Source organism: Hyaena hyaena, unplaced genomic scaffold, assembly GCF_003009895.1.
Source record: "Hyaena hyaena isolate Hyena2069 unplaced genomic scaffold, ASM300989v1 scaffold_36, whole genome shotgun sequence".
NCBI lineage: Eukaryota > Metazoa > Chordata > Mammalia > Carnivora > Hyaenidae > Hyaena > Hyaena hyaena.
In genome coordinates this window covers 5,164,566-5,181,414 of record NW_024080668.1, presented here as the reverse complement: position 1 = coordinate 5,181,414, position 16,849 = coordinate 5,164,566, and the positions used below count along the sequence as shown (strand labels likewise).

Sequence of the window (16,849 nt, the reverse complement as noted above, 5' to 3'; positions counted from 1 at the left end):
CTCTCTCTGGATTTCTCATGAGAGGAAATGGGCTGAAGCAGCAGGAGGAAGGAAGGGAGCAGGTTCTGGGAGACATAACAGGTGGGAAGGAAATTCTGAGCGTTCTCATATCCCAGACAGGGCAAAGGTCTCCGTGGGGGAAGATCAAGATCAGTACTGATCGATGAGAGGTAGTACACGGGGGGTTCTCTGGCCCCGGGCCTCAGTTTCCTGTCCCAGGGCGGCACAGTCTGGACGCCAGATCGATGAGTTGATTGGCTGTGGCTAGTGGAGCAGAAGATGTTACACGTGGCGGCTCATTCCCGAGGTGGTTAATTGGCTGCCTCAATGCTGGGCTCTGTTGCCCCATTGATTGTGGGTGAAGGGTGGGGAGGGGGGAGATGAGGAATCGATAGGTTGATTAGTGTCTTACTGGCTTTCTGGTTGGACACTTTGTCAATAGCCACCCACTTACTGACCAGTGGTGCATTGACAGAGCCAGACTGTCCACCTTTCTCTCTCTCTGGCCTGGGGCATGAGAATCTGCTAGTAGCAGTGGAGTGGGGCAGCTTTTGGTCCTAAGACCAGGCTCCAAAGTATGAGCTTCCAGAACCATCCTGAAAGAGTTGGGGTGGGCAATGACCACCTGTAGCCCAATCTCTGCTCAGCAGGAAGCAGCAGCTGTGAATGGGGCCAATCTCCAGCCCCACAGCCTTCTGCTGTTTGCTGGGGAAGCCTGCTATCTACCCATCAAAAAACAAAGATGAATATAAAATCCCTAATTGACAGCAAAAGCACATATGTCTGGGATGGAAAAAGCAGGTGAAACCTCACTCTAGTTCATCTTAGGAACCAACAGCTGGTTAGACAATATTTAATGAGTTCACTTTGCATGCTGGGAGCATGGGGTATGAAGAAGCTGACGGAAGCTAAAACAGATGAGTCCCCTTCCTCGGCCTCTAGGATCTCCCAGTCTTGAAGCTCCCAAGGGCTCAAGATCTGCCCTCCATCCAGCCTCACAGGGTGGTCTACAAATTGGAACTGCAGTTTGGGGTCGTGAGAAGGTACAACTTCAGGTGTTCCATACTGAAGCCCTGATGATTGGTCAGCCCAGAACAATTCATCCCAGATATCCCTTTTGGGTCCTTCCCCTCTAGACTGGCAGCATTAATCCATCTCCACCATGCTTTCCTCTGAGTGACAGGAAACCCAAGATGGGGAGAAGGATAAGGCTGGAATGAGAAAGGGAGAACCAGAAAAAGCTTCAGGCAGAACATGGTGATGCTAAGGTCACTCATGGTGGAGTCTAGCATTCCTTTCCCCAGAACACTTGTTAGATGAATGGAGTGGTGGAGTGATAGAGTTGGAGAGCTCCTGAGCAGGTCTTAAACCCTGGTGTTTGGGAGAGGGGACCAGAATACGAAAAGTGACATCAAAGACCAAGCTCCTGACTGCCTTTCTCATGGTCCTGCTCTCTCAGGTGAATGTGCCAGGGGCTGGCTGCCATGAGTTCCCAAAGGAGATAGTTAAACTCAAGCCTTGGCTTTCCTCGGTCCTCCAAAGACCAGACCAGTGGGTGCTGACCGTGGTGCTGATGTCCTGGCCTCCACTGCAGGATCCTCTCGCCGGGAGAGAGCTCGCTCTCAGCTTCACTGAGAGACCATGAGCACAGCATGGTAACAAGACTGTGAGAACACTTCCAGCATCTTTCTGGGGGTTAACAGAGCAGAGCATCGCTAAGTGTTCATGGTCCTCCCCCTCCCACCTTGAATTCCACCTCCCATTATGTCTTCTTCATAACAGCCACTATATTGGGTCACCTCCCAATTCCCTGGGCCAGGAAGCATCAAATAACTGAAACCACATATAATATCCCTACCTCATTTCCACCAGTAACTTTCTTTTTCCACCCACCCAGCTGCTGATAAATGGTTAAGAAGAGAGTTTAGGGCTTCATCGTATTTTATTATCCCCACCCGGCCCCACCCCACCATCATCCAATAGAACATGAGTGTTCAGGGAAGTGGCTACAGGTGAGGTGAAGAAGGAGCCATTAAGGTTGAATAAGCCTAATGCAGTGTTATCAGCCATGTGTGAGAGAGAGTTGGTTTGCTTTGAATCTAAAAACAAGGCTGAGGGAAAGGACGGAATTCCAAAGTGCCTTATTCAGGGAAGTGACAATGGGCAATGGGGAAATCAAGGCTTGATACACAGATACATAGAATGAAGTTAGGGAATGCATGGGTTTTTCTGGATTGAAAACAGCATTTTGTAAGCCATGGTAAGTTGAGGGGGGGATGCAAGAGTCCTAAACACCAAGCTTTGGGGGAAGCGTTAAGGCCCTGGTCTGGAATTACAGGCATTGGACAGGGCCTTGAAAACATCCCTGGCATCCGCTGAAATCCTCCAATCCCCATTCTCACCAGTGCCTTACTCCCTACCACACCCACGCCCAACACCCCCGCTGGGCTGTACCCACTCAAGAATACTGCCAGATGGACCATAGTGTGACCAGGGTGATGCTGTAGGCCAGCACTGCCACCAGGTAGATGCGGAAGAGCAGCCTGTCCAGCACGGAGCCCACATGCAGCCATTCCCGGGCCACCTCTCGGCTCTCGTCCCTCTTCTCCAGGAAGAGCCTGATGGAGGACAGCTCCTGCAAGAGCCCGCGCACTGCCAGGGAGGCCTCCCGCGGTGGTGGCGGGGGGCTGCCTCGGCCCCTTGCGGTCTTCTCCAAGTCCCGGGGTCCTTCCAAATGGCTGCAGTGGTTCCCCATGTCTGGAAAAAGGGCAGAGCATTGGCAAGGGAGGGAGGCCTGGCAGAATGGTACAGACACCATCCCTCTGCGCCCGTCACTTGCAGAAATTATTATGACTTCCAGACATAAACAGTCTACACGTTTTCTTACCTGTTTGTGTTCCCAACGTCTGACTTAAGCAATTAAAGAAAGTAACATGGTTGAAGACTCCTGTATACTCTTGCTCAGTCACATCCTCCAACCTGTCCCTAGGTCACTAAGATCATGAATTTGGTATTTATTTTTCCCATGCATTTTTTTAAACACCTGGACTTCCTGCAGCAATTGGGTATCTATTATTTCACTTGAGCCTCACGATAGCCCCATGTGAGAGGCAGAGTGGGAGTGATTACTCTTTGGACCTTGTATACAGAGGTGCTAAAGCTCAGAGAGGTTAAGTGACTAGCCTGTGGTCACACAGCTAGAGCATCGTTTAAAAGCGAGGCCGCCAAGGCCTCAGTTATGTGGACGGTCTCTGCTGTGCCATATGGCATTGCTGCCCTCTCCTCCTTGACTCCAGCCCAAGTCCCTTTGCACCAGAAGATATACCTGCAGCTACGGCTACCTCACAGGAGAGCAGTGAAATTGGGCATTAGGCTGGAGTGCTCGTTCCCCAGTTCATGATGAGGTGGTCTTGGGTTGACCATGCATCTCCTGTAAGAGCCTAGCTCTCGCCAGAAGGGAGGACAAAGAGGGATAAGGAAAAGTAAGAGCGGAGCGTCAGCCTGGCCCGGGTTCAGACCAGCCTCACCAGCACTCGGCTCTGTGATTTACGGTGAGCTGGTTGGCCTTACGCCTCTGTTTCCTCACTTGACAAATGAGGATGACAATCCTATTGGGGGGCCTGTGGATGGCCTGGCCTGACACGCGTGCCTGCCTCAAAGTACTCAACAGATACATGAACAAACCCCGACCACCACCAGCAGCAGCGACGAATGTAGCTCTAACAATTTGTCAGGGAGAATGAGCTTCACGTTTATGTCGCCTGCACGCCTGTCTCTCTGTCACACGTGTTCGATGGGATCTCGTCTCTGGGCTGACTGGATGCAGTTTTACAAATCTATACACTTAGCCATGTGAGGTAAGGGGGCCCAAAACTGCTGATGGGGCGCCCATTCAACCCCCTTTTGGGTCCGTCTCAGAGAAAGAGAAGCCCGGAAGTCTCAGCTCCTGACAGGCTCAGCCTCTCACTCTCACCCGGTCTCTCTCCACCCCCAGACTGATGAGCGGCGGTGAAGGTACAGAAAGGGTCCACTGATGACTCTGGCTGAACTCTGCTGCCCTCCAGTGAGGCCAAGTGCAGGGCGGGCTCAATTCCCAGCCCCGCCCAGACTCTGGCACATACCTCACACCAGCCAGAGACGCCCCGCCATGTCCCCACTCCCAGGCCCTCCGTAGGGGACGCACCCTTTCCCTCTTCACCTGAGCAGTCGTCGGCCTTGGCAGCCTGGGGGGTGGCTGGGGGCCGTCGGGAAGCTGTCTGCTCCCCGAGGCAAAGGAGCAGGGCCACCCGGTCCAGGACCAGGTGGCGCAGCCAGGCAGGCACGGGCTGCTGCAGGTCCTGCTTGTGCACCAGCCGCACGATGAGGATGGTCTCAGCCAAGCTCACCACCAGCAGCGCCATACACACGACGAAGTAGACACCTGTGCGCGTGGGGAAGTCGGGGCGCACACACAGCAGGTGGGAGGGGGCCGGTCTTTCAGCCCCACCCCCTCCGGGGCCACACTGGCTCTTCCCCTGGGGCGGGTGCCTTACCGATGAGGGGAGTGCCGATGGCAGTGGCCGGCAGCGTGTCCGACACGATGATCAGGAAGACGGAGTAGCCCAGGAGGAGTGTGATCTTAAAGGAGACCCTCTCGCCACTGTCCGGAGGCAGGTAGAAGCCCACAATGTCCATGAACATGAGGAAGATGCTGGGCAGCAGCAGGCTGACCGTGTAGAACAGGGGCCTCCGGCGGATGACCACCTAGGCCCGGGACAGGAGCTCTGGGCGAAGCCCGGGGCACAGAGGCTCTGCACCCAGGACCCCCCAGCCCATCCCAGACCCCTCGCTTCATGGAGCTTCCAGCCTGGCCCTGCTGGGAGAGGAAGAACTGGACAGACCTCACATTCGGCCTCCGGATTGAGGCCAGTGGCTGCGGAGGATGAGGAAGGGACAGTTGCCCTGAGCTTCCCCATCTACTGCCCGGAAGGTCCCACGCGTGCGTGTGACCTGGAGCTGCGAGAAGGGGCTACAGTCTTCCCCACGCGTCTCCTGAAGTCTCCGGGGACAGGATGCCCAGCAGTTCAAGCTGTCATTGCCCCCGCATCCGCCCCCCGGGGACACTCACGAAGAACTTCATCTCTGCGTAACAGCCGCTGCTTTCCATGCTGAACTCGCGGAACTGGGTCAGCACCGCCAGGAGCTCCCACTCGCCCTGGTTCATGAAGATAGTCTTGTCGACCTTCACCTTTTCTGGCAGGCGCCACAGGGAGATGTTGATATCCTGGACTGGGAGGGAAGAGACCAGGCCAGCTCTGGGGTCTAGAGCCAGGAGGGCGCGCCAGGCCCTGTGACGGGGGGTCCTCGGGGGGCCACACACGCGGGACTTAGATGCACTCAGCTCTTAGCCTTCAGCCTCCGTGTCCTCAGCCATAAAGTGAGGTAATAGCACACACTGTACTTGCCAGATCCAAACTATTAGAAAGCCCCTTCTCTCCTTCTCTCTTTTCCTCTCTTCCTGTCTCTCTCTCTCTCCCTTCTTCCCTCTCCCTCCCTCTCTTTCTCCCCCTCCCCTCTCTCATCCACACCTCTTCTAAGTTTCCATTAGGGCCACCCATTTGGGAAATGAACAAAAGTCAACATCCTTCACCTTTGCCTTCATAGGGCTGACTGTTCTCAAAGGTGAATTAGGGAAATAAGCAAAATCTTCGCTCAGAGAAAAGCAGTTTTACTTCTCTGCATCTACACCAGAGACATGAGATATATACCAGAAGGCTAGTAGCATCCGTTACAGCAAAGTATAGGGAACGATCTACATGTCCATCAATCGGGAAAATGCTTAATCAACTATGATGCACCCCGATGCCAGGCTGTCAACGTGTGGGAGAAAGATCTAAATATGCACTAACTCAGAAAAATGCCCAAGACCTTTAGTTGTTGAGTAAAAAGAATCAGGTGGCCGTGGCATGAATGATGCGTTTAGTAAAATAACAACCTAAGAAATAATTTTCAGGTACTTTCCACAGAGGAGTATGTACGTGTATATGCAAAGGATAGAGACGGATCTGGAAGAACATACCATCTGAGGCCTATACTGATAAAAGCTGTTAAGTCTTGGTGTGGGGAGTTGTTGGTGAAGAGTTTGGGATTGAAGGTAGAGGTCAAAAGTCAAAGATAATTTGCAGTTCTGGTTTTTGTCCAAGGGAGTTCTGTATTACGTTTGTAACTTACAGTTAATGTGACGAAATCCAATATAAGTGGAAGATATCTTTTTATGGGAAGGTGATGGTCATTTTGCTAGACTTTAGTGAGAAACTTGCATTCATCCATTGAATAAAAGTTGCCAAGCACCTTCCTTTGTGCCAGGCACTGTACTGGAGACCTAATGGTGGGCCAAAATCATGCTCCTACCCTCTCTGGGTTTATATCTGACGGAGGAGCAGACATTGAGCAAGCACCTGCAAGTGCAATAGAAGTGGGGACAAGATCAGGGTGCTATGAAATTGGGCCAGGGGGACGCCTAGTCTGGGGATGAGAGGAGTCTCCTAAGGCACTGACGCCAGTGCTGTGATTGGGTGAGTAGGCGACTTGACTGAACTAAGGGTTGTCGGGGGGCAGGAGGCGGGGGCAGGGTAGCCCAGGAGAGGAAGCAGCCTGAGATAAGGGGAAAGAACGAGGGGCTTTGGGGACTGGGAAGGAAGGCAGCTGGGCTGGGGCAGAGCCCAGGGGAACGTGCGTGGGCTGAGGCTGGAGTGGTGACCGTGGACAGCCCCCGTAAGTAAGTAACTTGAATACAGGGGAGTGCCTCCTAGGGTGCGCTCCTTGAGCAGGTGTTTCGGGGACACTCCAGCCTGTACCCCCGCCTCCCAAAGCCTGTGTGCGGTACTCACTGGTGTGCAGCCAGCTGGTGAAGGTCAGCGAGCAGTTCTGCACGTCGAAGGGGAAGTTGTAAATGTCCAGGCTACAGGCGGTCACCACCTGCAGGGGCTTGTAGTTCTCAACCTCGCCGTGGTGCCCGACATACACGTACGGGATGCTTGGAGACTTCCCCACGTCCACACTGGCCAGGGAAGAGGGGCAGTTTGGGGGCTCAAGATTACCTGCAAGGTCAAGGCTACTTTCCAAGCAGGAAAGGGCGTTTCTCCTTCATTCCCTTGGCAACCTGGCTACAAAAGGCAGGTGAGGAATTCGGGTGCCTCAGAGCCACTTGCTGTCATCAGCATGCCCAGATGCCCCTACTCTGCCACCCACCCAGCTGGGCAGAGCTCAGCTCCCGAGATCAGCAGGCTTCTTTGCCTCCTATCCCTAGAGGCCCCGTGACGTGAGAACAGTCTTCCCTGGAGGAAAAGGAACTAGAGAAATCATGAAGAGAAGAGGTGGGCAAGTCCTGCAAGACTTATTCCCTCTCTCTCAGCAGATCCCCAACCCCTAGGCTCTCCCGAGTGACCGCTGTGGCACGGAGTGACCCTGAGCTTGGGGTCCTGAGCCCACAGCCTTCTGTGGAATCAGGCTGAGAGATGAGAAACTAAGATCCAGGCTACTCCACACTCTAACCGGGAGACCCAGACAGGAACTGGGATCCGTCCAGCCTGAGGTCTGCAGATCGTGGGGCTCTAGGTCAACTGTCTCCCCTGAAAAGCACTGCGCGTGGCAGCCATGGCATTGGGCAACGCGGTGGGTACCCGGAGGAGGGCAACTGGCCCTGGGCCACCTCCTCCTTCCATCTTCCGCGGCCTGGCTTTGAGAAACCCAGGCAGTGGAGTCTGAACGACCTGAAGGATGGGGGGAGGGCACGGTGCCCGGTGCTATCAGCTGCTGGGAATCAAGGATGGTGGTACCCACTTCACACTGGGGGCGTGGTCCGGAGCCAGCCAGGCAAGCATGTGACTGGAGAGGTGTGAGTGTCTCCAAATCCCCCCTGGGACCAGTGCTGGGGCTCCATCCCTATCGGTAATCTCACTGGCCCCTTGAAAAACACAGCTGTCCCTCATTCAGTTATTATGACAGCGCACATTCATTCCCTGGCTCCCTTTCCCTGGGAAGGGGGCCCTTGGACCACGAAGTGCAGGGTTCCCACATCAGACATAGAAAAAAGAGGAGTTTTAAAAAGAAAAGAGGGGAGAAAAAGAAAGAGAAAGAAACCAAAGGGGAATTGGGGCCCAAGCCAACTTTACCTACAGTTCTGCGAGCCTGAGTGCGACCTCTCACGCCACAGCATAGTCTTGTCCCCCAGCCCCAGAGCCACCCGGCCGCCCGGCATTGGATGGCAGCACTCACAACTCGTTGATGAGAATGTCCGGGACCCAGATGCTCTCGGTGGGGATGGACAGCTTGGTGATGTTGTCAAAGTCCTCAGGGTTCCACTGGAGAAACTCATCTGTCCAGTACTAGGGGAGGGGTGGGGGATGGTCACGGGCCGCCGCCCCTCAGGATGACCTCACCGCTCAGTGCCCAGGCAACAGACAGGCATCTTCTTGGGGGAATCCCTCAACAGTACAGAGAGTCCCCCCACCTCTGTGCTCACACTCTCCCACGTGCAAATACGACCCAGGCAAATGACGCCTTGCCCCGGGGAAGGCATTGGGTCATTTCTCCTGTTTGACTATCCCATCTGCTGACTTGGGATCTTGAACACAGAGCTTCTTGGGTCTTGGTCTGCTCAATGCAAATTGGGACAATAATATGCACATGACAGGGTAGAGATGGTTACTGTTAAGTTGTGATCAACACATTCCTCGCCATCCTGTCCATTTGACTGATCTAAAAAGTGCATGTAATTATGTCATCCCTGTGCTCAAAACTCCCTTGCACTTTAGGGATAGAGTTCAACCTCACGGCCAGCAAAGGCCTGCACAATCCGACCTCCACCTATCTCTCTAGCTTCATCACTTTTTTAAGTTTATTTACTTATTTTAGATAGAGAAAGCACGAGTCGAGGAGGGGCAGAGACAGAGGGAGAGAGAGAGAATCCTTCTGTCTGAAAGAATCCCTCACAGTGCAGAGCCCAACGCAGGGCTCAAACCCATGAACTCTGAGACCATGACCTAAGCCAGAATCAAAGTCTGATGCTCCACCGACTAAGCCACCCAGGCGCCCCTCTCGAGCCTTATGATTTCTGTCATCCTCTGTCTGTGGATTCTACTCTCCAGCCGTGTGCAAACACCCCACGTCTCTGCATACCTGTGCTCTCCCACACCGCAATCCCTGTCTCCTCCCCCAAGGCAGGTCTTCCGTGTCCCCCCAGACTCAGCCAGAGCACCTGTCTGCTCCTGTCTCTGGGAACCTTCCATGCCCCAACCCCCCAGGCTGGATTTTCGTGTGCCCCCCTGTGCCCCCATGGCTGGTATCTTGTTCTTGCTACACTGGAGAGCTGGCTGCATTCAACTGTCTGTTCATGTGCCTGTGGCCCCCACCAGTCTGTGACTCACTGTGGGCAGGGCCCAATCTCATTCGTGTCTCTAATTCTGGTCCCTTGGCATGGTAGGTTGGCATCCCATCACTGCTGGGCACACAAGTGACCCTAGAGATCCAGAGGTGGGACCTCAGCTGGAGGTCCCAGGAAAGGAGCTCCGGGCTGCCTCTTCCTGCTGCGCCCCTTCCCTTGATGCGGGGCGTGCTCCGTATTGAGATCTTTCTAGGGCAGAAGAGAGCAGTCTGGCAGGAATCAGCATCTGGCTTCTGCCTCCACCCCACTCTCTGCCCCATGTGCTGGTGGTAGCGGGGAACGCCCATGAGCAGCAGAGGGATGTAACAGAGACCTGCAGATGCCTGGCATGTGCCCAGACAGAGCCCCTCTCAGCTTTGACCTCTACGACCTGGGCCCATCCTCCCACCCCCTCCCGCCAGCTACTCTCGTTCCCTTCCTCTCTCACGTCTGCCCTGCAGCTCAGAGCCTGCCAGCACAGGGCCAGCTTATGGACGGCAGCCTCACTGTTTGCCTGCCCTCCCCCCCAGCTCTCCCCCAGTTCCCCCCCAGCTCCCTTCCAGCTCCCCTCCAGCTCCCCCCAACTTCACCCCAGCTTCACCCCAGCTCCCTGTAAGCTCCCAGCCAGCTCTCCACCCAGCCCCCCCCCTCCCCAGCTCCCCAACAACTGGCCAGAAGGGCTGCAAAGGCCTCAGAGACTCAGGGATGTTCTCAGCGGTGCCTGAGTGATGCCTGTCAGAAGCTCAGACAATGGACAGGTGGCCGAGGATGTGAGGACCCCATGGATGGAACTGCCCTGTGTCAATCACCCAATTTGATTGTCATCACCCTTGGCTTAATAGAAGGAAGAACTTTCTAGCAGTTAGAGTTGTCTGACAGTGCAGTAGCTGTCCACTGAGCACCAGGCACTGGAGGTGTTTATCAACAGAGGCAGATAAGTTGTTGTTTAAGATGCTGTGAAAACTCTCAGAAACCAGGGGGTTGGAGGATTTCTCCTCCACTGAGTGTGGAGCTTCCTTCCAGCGCCAGTCCTGAGATGAGAGGGGCCCTGGGTCTCCTGAGTCTGCCTCTGAGCCTCTCCCCTCCCCTCCCCTCGCCAAGGCCTCTTATAGCCCTTACTCTTTAGAAGGAGGAATCCTTCCTGGAAGGGAAAGCCCCCGTCCCAGGAAATGGGGGCGGATGCTCACCTGCCGGTACCAGATGTAGGTGGTCAGGACCTGGTTCTTCTCATCCTGTGAAGGGAAAGGGAGCTCAGGTGAGTGCCCTGTGGGCAGGCGTCCATCTTGCACACCTACCCCAAAAGGATCTGTTGCTTTGTGTCCCTATTCCTTTGGGAAGGGAGAGTGAAGGAAAAGAGAAAAGGGCCGACCAGGAAGAGGTGGTCAGTCTTTTACTAGGACACACCTAGGAAGAAATACAATCATTTCTTTTTTAACTTCATATCTATCTATCTAACCAGCTATCACCTTCTACTATTTTGTATTATGTTATACATATATATGTGTCTAGGTTACATATATTTTACATACATAGTATGCATAACATAGAAGATAAGAGGAGACATGCAGCGGGTGCCTGGGTGGCTCAGTCAGTTAAGTGTCTGACTTTTGATTTTGGCTCAGGTCATTATCACGTGGATGGTGGGATCGAGCCCCGAGTTGGGCTCTGTACTGACAGTGTGGAGCCTGCTTGGGATTCTCTCTCTTTCTCTCTCTCTGCCCCTCCCCTGCTTGTGCTGTCTCTCTCTCAAAATAAAGACTTTTTTAAAAAAGAGAAAACATACAGAAAATATTATATCTATATATTTTTAAATGTTTATTTGTTTATTTTGAGAGAGAGAGAGCACATGTGCACACCAGAGGGCAAGGGCAGAGAGAGAGAGAGACAGAATCCTAAGCAGGCTTCGTGCTGTCGGTGAGGAGCCCAACATGGGGCTCGATCCCACAAACCGTGAGATCATGGCCTGAGCCAAAATCAAGAGTCAGATGCTCAACTGACTGAGCCCCCCAATCTATATATTTTTCCGTATTTGTATGCCTGTGAATCTATATCTGTATCTCCTTCCTGCCCTAATATTCAGTCAAGAAATGCAAAACCACACAGAGTCAAAAATGCATCCCTGTCCCTCATTCTCATCTGGGGCCCAGCTTCCCTCCCCAAAGAGCCACACTGATTGCAGTAGACGGTGAGGTCAGGCCCCCGCTTGCTCTGGTGCCCTCCATCTCTGCAATTGCTTTCTTGTTTATGTCTGCACAACGTCTGACCTCCTTGCTGGGCAGTACATTGATGAAGGAATTGATTTATTAATAGGTTTAGGACTAATTGTCCAACAATCATTTAGCAACACCTGCCATGAATCAGGGGCCCGTGTAAGACTCCAAGGGCCGAGAAATGAGCAGGACAGATGAACAGGACAGCTTATGTGGGGAGCCGGTCACCATGACACAAGGCGTGAGGAACTGCATGTGGTAAGTGGCCCTCTGGGAACACGGGTTGGGAGAGGCAGCCACACTGGTTTTATGGTTTGGGCAGCTGTGTAGACCGTGGGTGCCGTTGTCCATCCTGACACAGGTCTGTGCCACATCGCAGATACTCTGGGTACTTGATTGTCCCCTGTGCTGCCCAGGGGGCGACTCGGCCTTACATGGTCTCCCACCCCGCAAGGCACACCCCTGAGCGGGGCAGATCGGGGCCGAGCGCTCACCACACTGAGGATGGCATAGACAATGACATCGATGGACACGGTGGTTGGCTTCCTCCAGTCCCGCACGGGCCGCACGCCCTTCTGGTAGTTGGCCAGGAGGTGATCTGACAGCCTCAGGAGAGCGGGCCTGGAGGCGTTCTGGGCCCCGGGGTGCTCCCTGAGCCTGGCTGGGAAGAGCAGTGCACAGGGGGCATCAGAGCCTGAGGCTTCCCCCATCTCTTGCCCTGGTTTGAAATCTATTAAAAGCAAAATGTCTCCGTTTTTCCATCTCAGAGTCCCAGGCACCCCTGCAGACTGAAGCTCCCATCACTGGAATGTTTTGTCCATGGAGATTCTTGGCCAAACCTGGAGGTATTGTCTCCTAAGGGTAACCTACACGCGCATTCCCGTGAGGGAGGGGAGCTGGGCTGTAAATGCAGGTGATGTAAGACAGGTGAGGTCTAAGGGGGCCAAGGGCTGAGAGAGGTTGAGCACAGGTACCTGCCCAGAGGAGGTGGGTCTGCAGGAGACGGAGGAAGGAGGCCGGGGAGCTAAGGAGGAGCGGCCCTCGGGACGGGTACTGAACGAGAGGGGGCTGCAAGGGGAGGCGACCCCAAGTATACAATCTCTAAGCCCAAAGGTCCGCATGAAGGTTTGCCTCAGTCAAGGGCAGAACGCAGCGTCTGCCTAGATCCTGGTCCCCTCCTTGCCCCCAGCCTCCTGTTAACAAAGAAAGAAAGGAGGCATCCCGTGGAAACTGCCACTCCTTCCTGCGAAATCCTCCCCTCTGAGCCTCACACGCACCAGCTCCTGGGGGCCCGTCGGCCAGGCCTCCTTCAGGGGGTTGGTGATTGGCAGATCGGTTGGGAAGAGGGTTAGATGTAAGGGCCCAGGAGGCGGGGAGAAACTGAATTGCTCCCAGAGCAGGGGGCCCAGGAGGACAGAACAGCGATGAGAAAAGCCAACTCTGAGGCCCTCCGCCCATTCTATGGGGATTTCACGTGCACCTGTTATCCCGCTGGGAAACAGTGGAAGCATTTCCTGAAAGGTGCCAAGGAAAAGAAGGTGAAGGCCCACCTGTCCCCGATAAACTTCCTGCTTCCCTCGGAAGGACAGAGAGGAGCAGAGAGAGGGTCAGGACAAGAGACCATGTATTGGTTGTCTTATTGTGAAATAAGAGCAGTTAACACACAGTCTTCATTTCCACCTTCGAGCAGCCCCCCGGGGTGGCTGTCGTGAGGATCCCGAGGCTCAGAGAGGCGGGGACTGTGGTTACAAGCAGGGGAAATGAGATTCAGATCCAAATCTCTGTGTGTCTCCACACCAGCATCAGCTCTGATCCCGGTGCTGGGAATCGGGCCGGTGTGAAGGCAGCCAGATTGGACAGTGATTCTTCTCAGCCAAGAAAGCCCCAGGCCACGGCCTGACCACGCAGCCGGGCTTCCCCAGGGACGGCTCAAGGGAGGAAAGCCAGTGTGCACATAAGCTCTTCCTACCTGTTCAGCCCCAGGATGACACCCTAACCCTCCCCAACCTAGCCCTGCATGGGGAGAAAACGTTCCGAAACAGGGAATAAATATTGTCGGTGGCAAATGGAAACGAATCCGGTTGGACCCAAACACCTCGTCTCCCAGAAAAGCAGGAGGAAAGGGTAGGGGAATGCAGAGAAGTTTGGGGTCGCTGGAGTCTAGCTCTGGAAGGGAGCTTGAGGAACGGAGGCCCAGGGAGCCCACGCCTCAAACAAGGCCAGTGGAGCTGAGGTTGGTTCTGGTCTCCAGTCTGGCTAATGTGCTGTGTGACCATGAGTGACTTATTCCCCCTCTCTGGACCACGGCATTCCCATTTACAACGAGAAGGGGCAGACCAGATGAAGTCCAAGGTCCCTTGCAGCCTCCATTCTGAGAGTTTGGGGACAGAGCAAAGAAGAGAGGAGCCCCCCTCTGCAAGCCCTGCCCCGCCTGGCACCCCACCGCCCGTACTTTTGATCGGGGCCACAGTGCCTTCAAATTCTCGTGCTTGGATGTGGCCAGGTCCCTGACTTTCCCGAAGCGGCACCCCCTCTGAAACCCTCCCTCCCTCAACCCCTGGGGGAATCAAACGTCCCCCACCCCACTCTGCAGGTGGCCAGGCAAGTCACCGTCCCCTTACCTTGTCCCTGTGCCAGGAACGCGGGCAGAAGCAAGGCCAGCAGGACCCGCGGCGCCCACAACAGCATGGTGACTCTCCGGGGATGGGGTGCCTTGGAGTGGTCTCAGGGCAGGACAAGGGGAGAGGCAGCCTGCCCACGCCGCGCCGGCCTCAGGTCCCGGCCGGCCCGCCTCCCCAGGCCGCCTTCCACACCTTCCCAGCTGCAGCCGCACACGGCCAGGGCCACCAGCGCTGGGCAGTCGCCAAGTTTTCTGCAATCAGTCCTTCAGCCGCATCAGGTTTCGGGGCGGGAGGGAGGGAATGGGAGCCAGTGAGAGGGGAGCCCGCCCCGCTGATGTCACAGGGCAAGACTCGGCTGCCCCTCCAGCCAGGTGGCCGGGGGCCAAGTGCCCCAGGGAGTAACTCGAGGTGGGAGTGGAGGGCACTGCAGGGGCTCCTGGAGCAAGGGTGCAGCCTGTGTGCTGGGAGAGGCCCTGGGCTGCTCCCTTCATTTATGTCCCATGTCTGGTGCGCTTGGGACTGGGGCGTGGGGGGGGGGGCAGTGAGGCAGGTGCAGGGGGGCCGGTCCTTCACTCCATCTCCTAAGCAGGGGCCGGGCGTGTGTTTACCTCTGCCCTTTTGATCTCATCAAAACATTTATTTATTTTTCTCAATGAAATATTTAAATTTAAATATTTAAGTAGTAACCTGTATATGTAATTTATACTAAGCAAATATATTTATATATAATATATATAACAACATACATTATATATATGTATTATTATTAAGTTTATTTTTGAGAGAGAGAGAGCACAGGGAGGAGGGGGACAGAGAGAGAGGAAGAGAGAGAAAATCCCAAGCAGGCTCTGAGCACTGACAGTGCAGAGCTCAATGCAGGGCTTGAACCTGTGACCCATGAGATCATGACCTGAGCCAGAATCAAGAGTCGGATGCTTAACTGACTGAGCCACCCAGGAACCCCCATAATATGTATTATGAAAATATAATAAAGGCACCTGGGTGGCTTAGTCGGTTAAACATCTAACTTCAGCTCAGGTCATGATCTCATAGTTCGTGGGTTTGAGCCCCACATGGGGCTCTGTGCTGACAGCTCGGAGCCAGGAGCCTGCTTTGGATTCTGGATCTCCCTCTCTCTCTATCCCTTCCCCACCTGTGCTCTGTCTCTCTCTCAAAAATAAGTAAAAATTAAAATTTTTTTTAAAAAAAGGGAATACAATAACACATGCTTATTATAGAAAAATGTGAAGAAACATTAAAATCATCCATGGGCTTATTCACTACCCCAAGACAGCCTCTGTTAATATTTTGATATATATTTCTCTATAATTTTCTGTTATAAGATGTGTACAATGAAGTAAATCCACCGTACATATAATTTTGCATCCTATCCCTTCCTTTTCTTATTAATACCATTTCCTGAACATTCTCAATACTTTCCTTTTAAGAATTTTTTAATGTTTATTTATTTTTGAGAGAGAGAGCATGGGCAGGGGAGGGGAAGAGGGGAACAGAAGGTCCGAAGCAGGCTTTGCACTGACAGCAGTGAGGCCGATGCGGAGCTTGAACTCACAAACCATAAGATTTTGACTGGAGCTGATGTCAGACGCTCAACCAACTGAGCCACCCAGGTGTACTTTCCTTTTGTTTTCATTAATTTTTAAAAAATGATTATTTATTTTTGAGAGACAGAGAGACAGGTCATGAGCAGGGGAGGGGCAGAGAGACAGGGAGACACAGAATTTGAAGCAGGCTCCAGGCTCCGAGCTGGCTGTCAGCACAGAGCCCGACGCGGGGCTCGAACCCACGAACCAGGAGATCATGACCTGAGCGAAGCTGGCTGCTTAACCGACTGAGTCACCCAGGCGCCCCTCCTTTTGTTTTCTTAAAAGAAGTGTTTCTTTTTCCTTTTTCAGTTGAATAGGAAAGGTTCTATCCCCCAGACACCCAGTTGTGTGCCAACAAAATTGTCTGAGTGTGGCTGTGAAACTCTGTTTGACTGAATCTCACTCCCACTTTACCATTTGGGTAGAAGTGGATTGTTTTGCCTCAAGTGCATGGAAAGCAAAATGCACCAGTATCAAATCATGGCAAACTTCAACCACAAAAGATTTTTATTCCTTTTAATTCCGTTTCCAGTTGGATTTAAGGGTGGCATAGGCTGGGAACACTGGGAAGGAAGAATTTTCTCAATTGTCATTGTTAAAAAAAAAAAAATCACCTTGGTCAGGGACGAGTCCTCCTTGGTTTGGTCTGGATTTCCCTCCTTATTCGTGTGCATGACGAAATCTGCATTTAGCGTTTAACATTCACGGATGGAGCCCCTTCAGATGGCTGTTAGCCAGAGTTTGGTCCTGGAATGTTTGGTCGAGCTCAAGGAGATCGGGCTACCCTTCTCTGAAGTCATGTGCTTGCTCACTGTTCCAGACAAAACAAGGAACATCATCTCCAGGAATTCCTTTTGGAGGAATGGAGATGAGGACACGCCGTAGAATAGGGGAAACTAGGCATCCCCACACTTCTAGGGAATTTAAAGAGCCAGGCACCCCCACCCGGGAATGAGTACATCTAGGCTTGACAGCAGGACAAGGCAAAAAGAGCCAGGCTGTCCCCAG

At 53.5% G+C, this 16,849-nt stretch overlaps 1 protein-coding gene across 2 annotated transcripts; it reads right to left on the bottom strand.

Moving 5' to 3' along the window:
- Positions 1-2,407: 2,407 nt before the first annotated feature.
- Positions 2,408-14,305, bottom strand: HTR3A (5-hydroxytryptamine receptor 3A). 2 transcript variants are annotated; one of them, XM_039229248.1, is made up of 9 exons: positions 14,235-14,305; positions 12,108-12,274; positions 10,591-10,635; positions 8,257-8,366; positions 6,870-7,039; positions 5,108-5,268; positions 4,533-4,743; positions 4,199-4,420; positions 2,408-2,757 (listed from the first exon to the last, which is right to left on the bottom strand). In XM_039229248.1, exons 1-9 carry the CDS (start codon positions 14,299-14,301, stop codon positions 2,459-2,461), a joined length of 1,452 nt encoding a protein of 483 aa, XP_039085179.1. In that variant the 5' UTR covers positions 14,302-14,305; the 3' UTR covers positions 2,408-2,458. The 2 variants fall into 2 exon arrangements, with proteins under 2 accessions (XP_039085179.1, XP_039085180.1); XM_039229249.1 differs by having other exon boundaries at positions 12,108-12,260; positions 14,224-14,301.
- Positions 14,306-16,849: the final 2,544 nt, after the last annotated feature.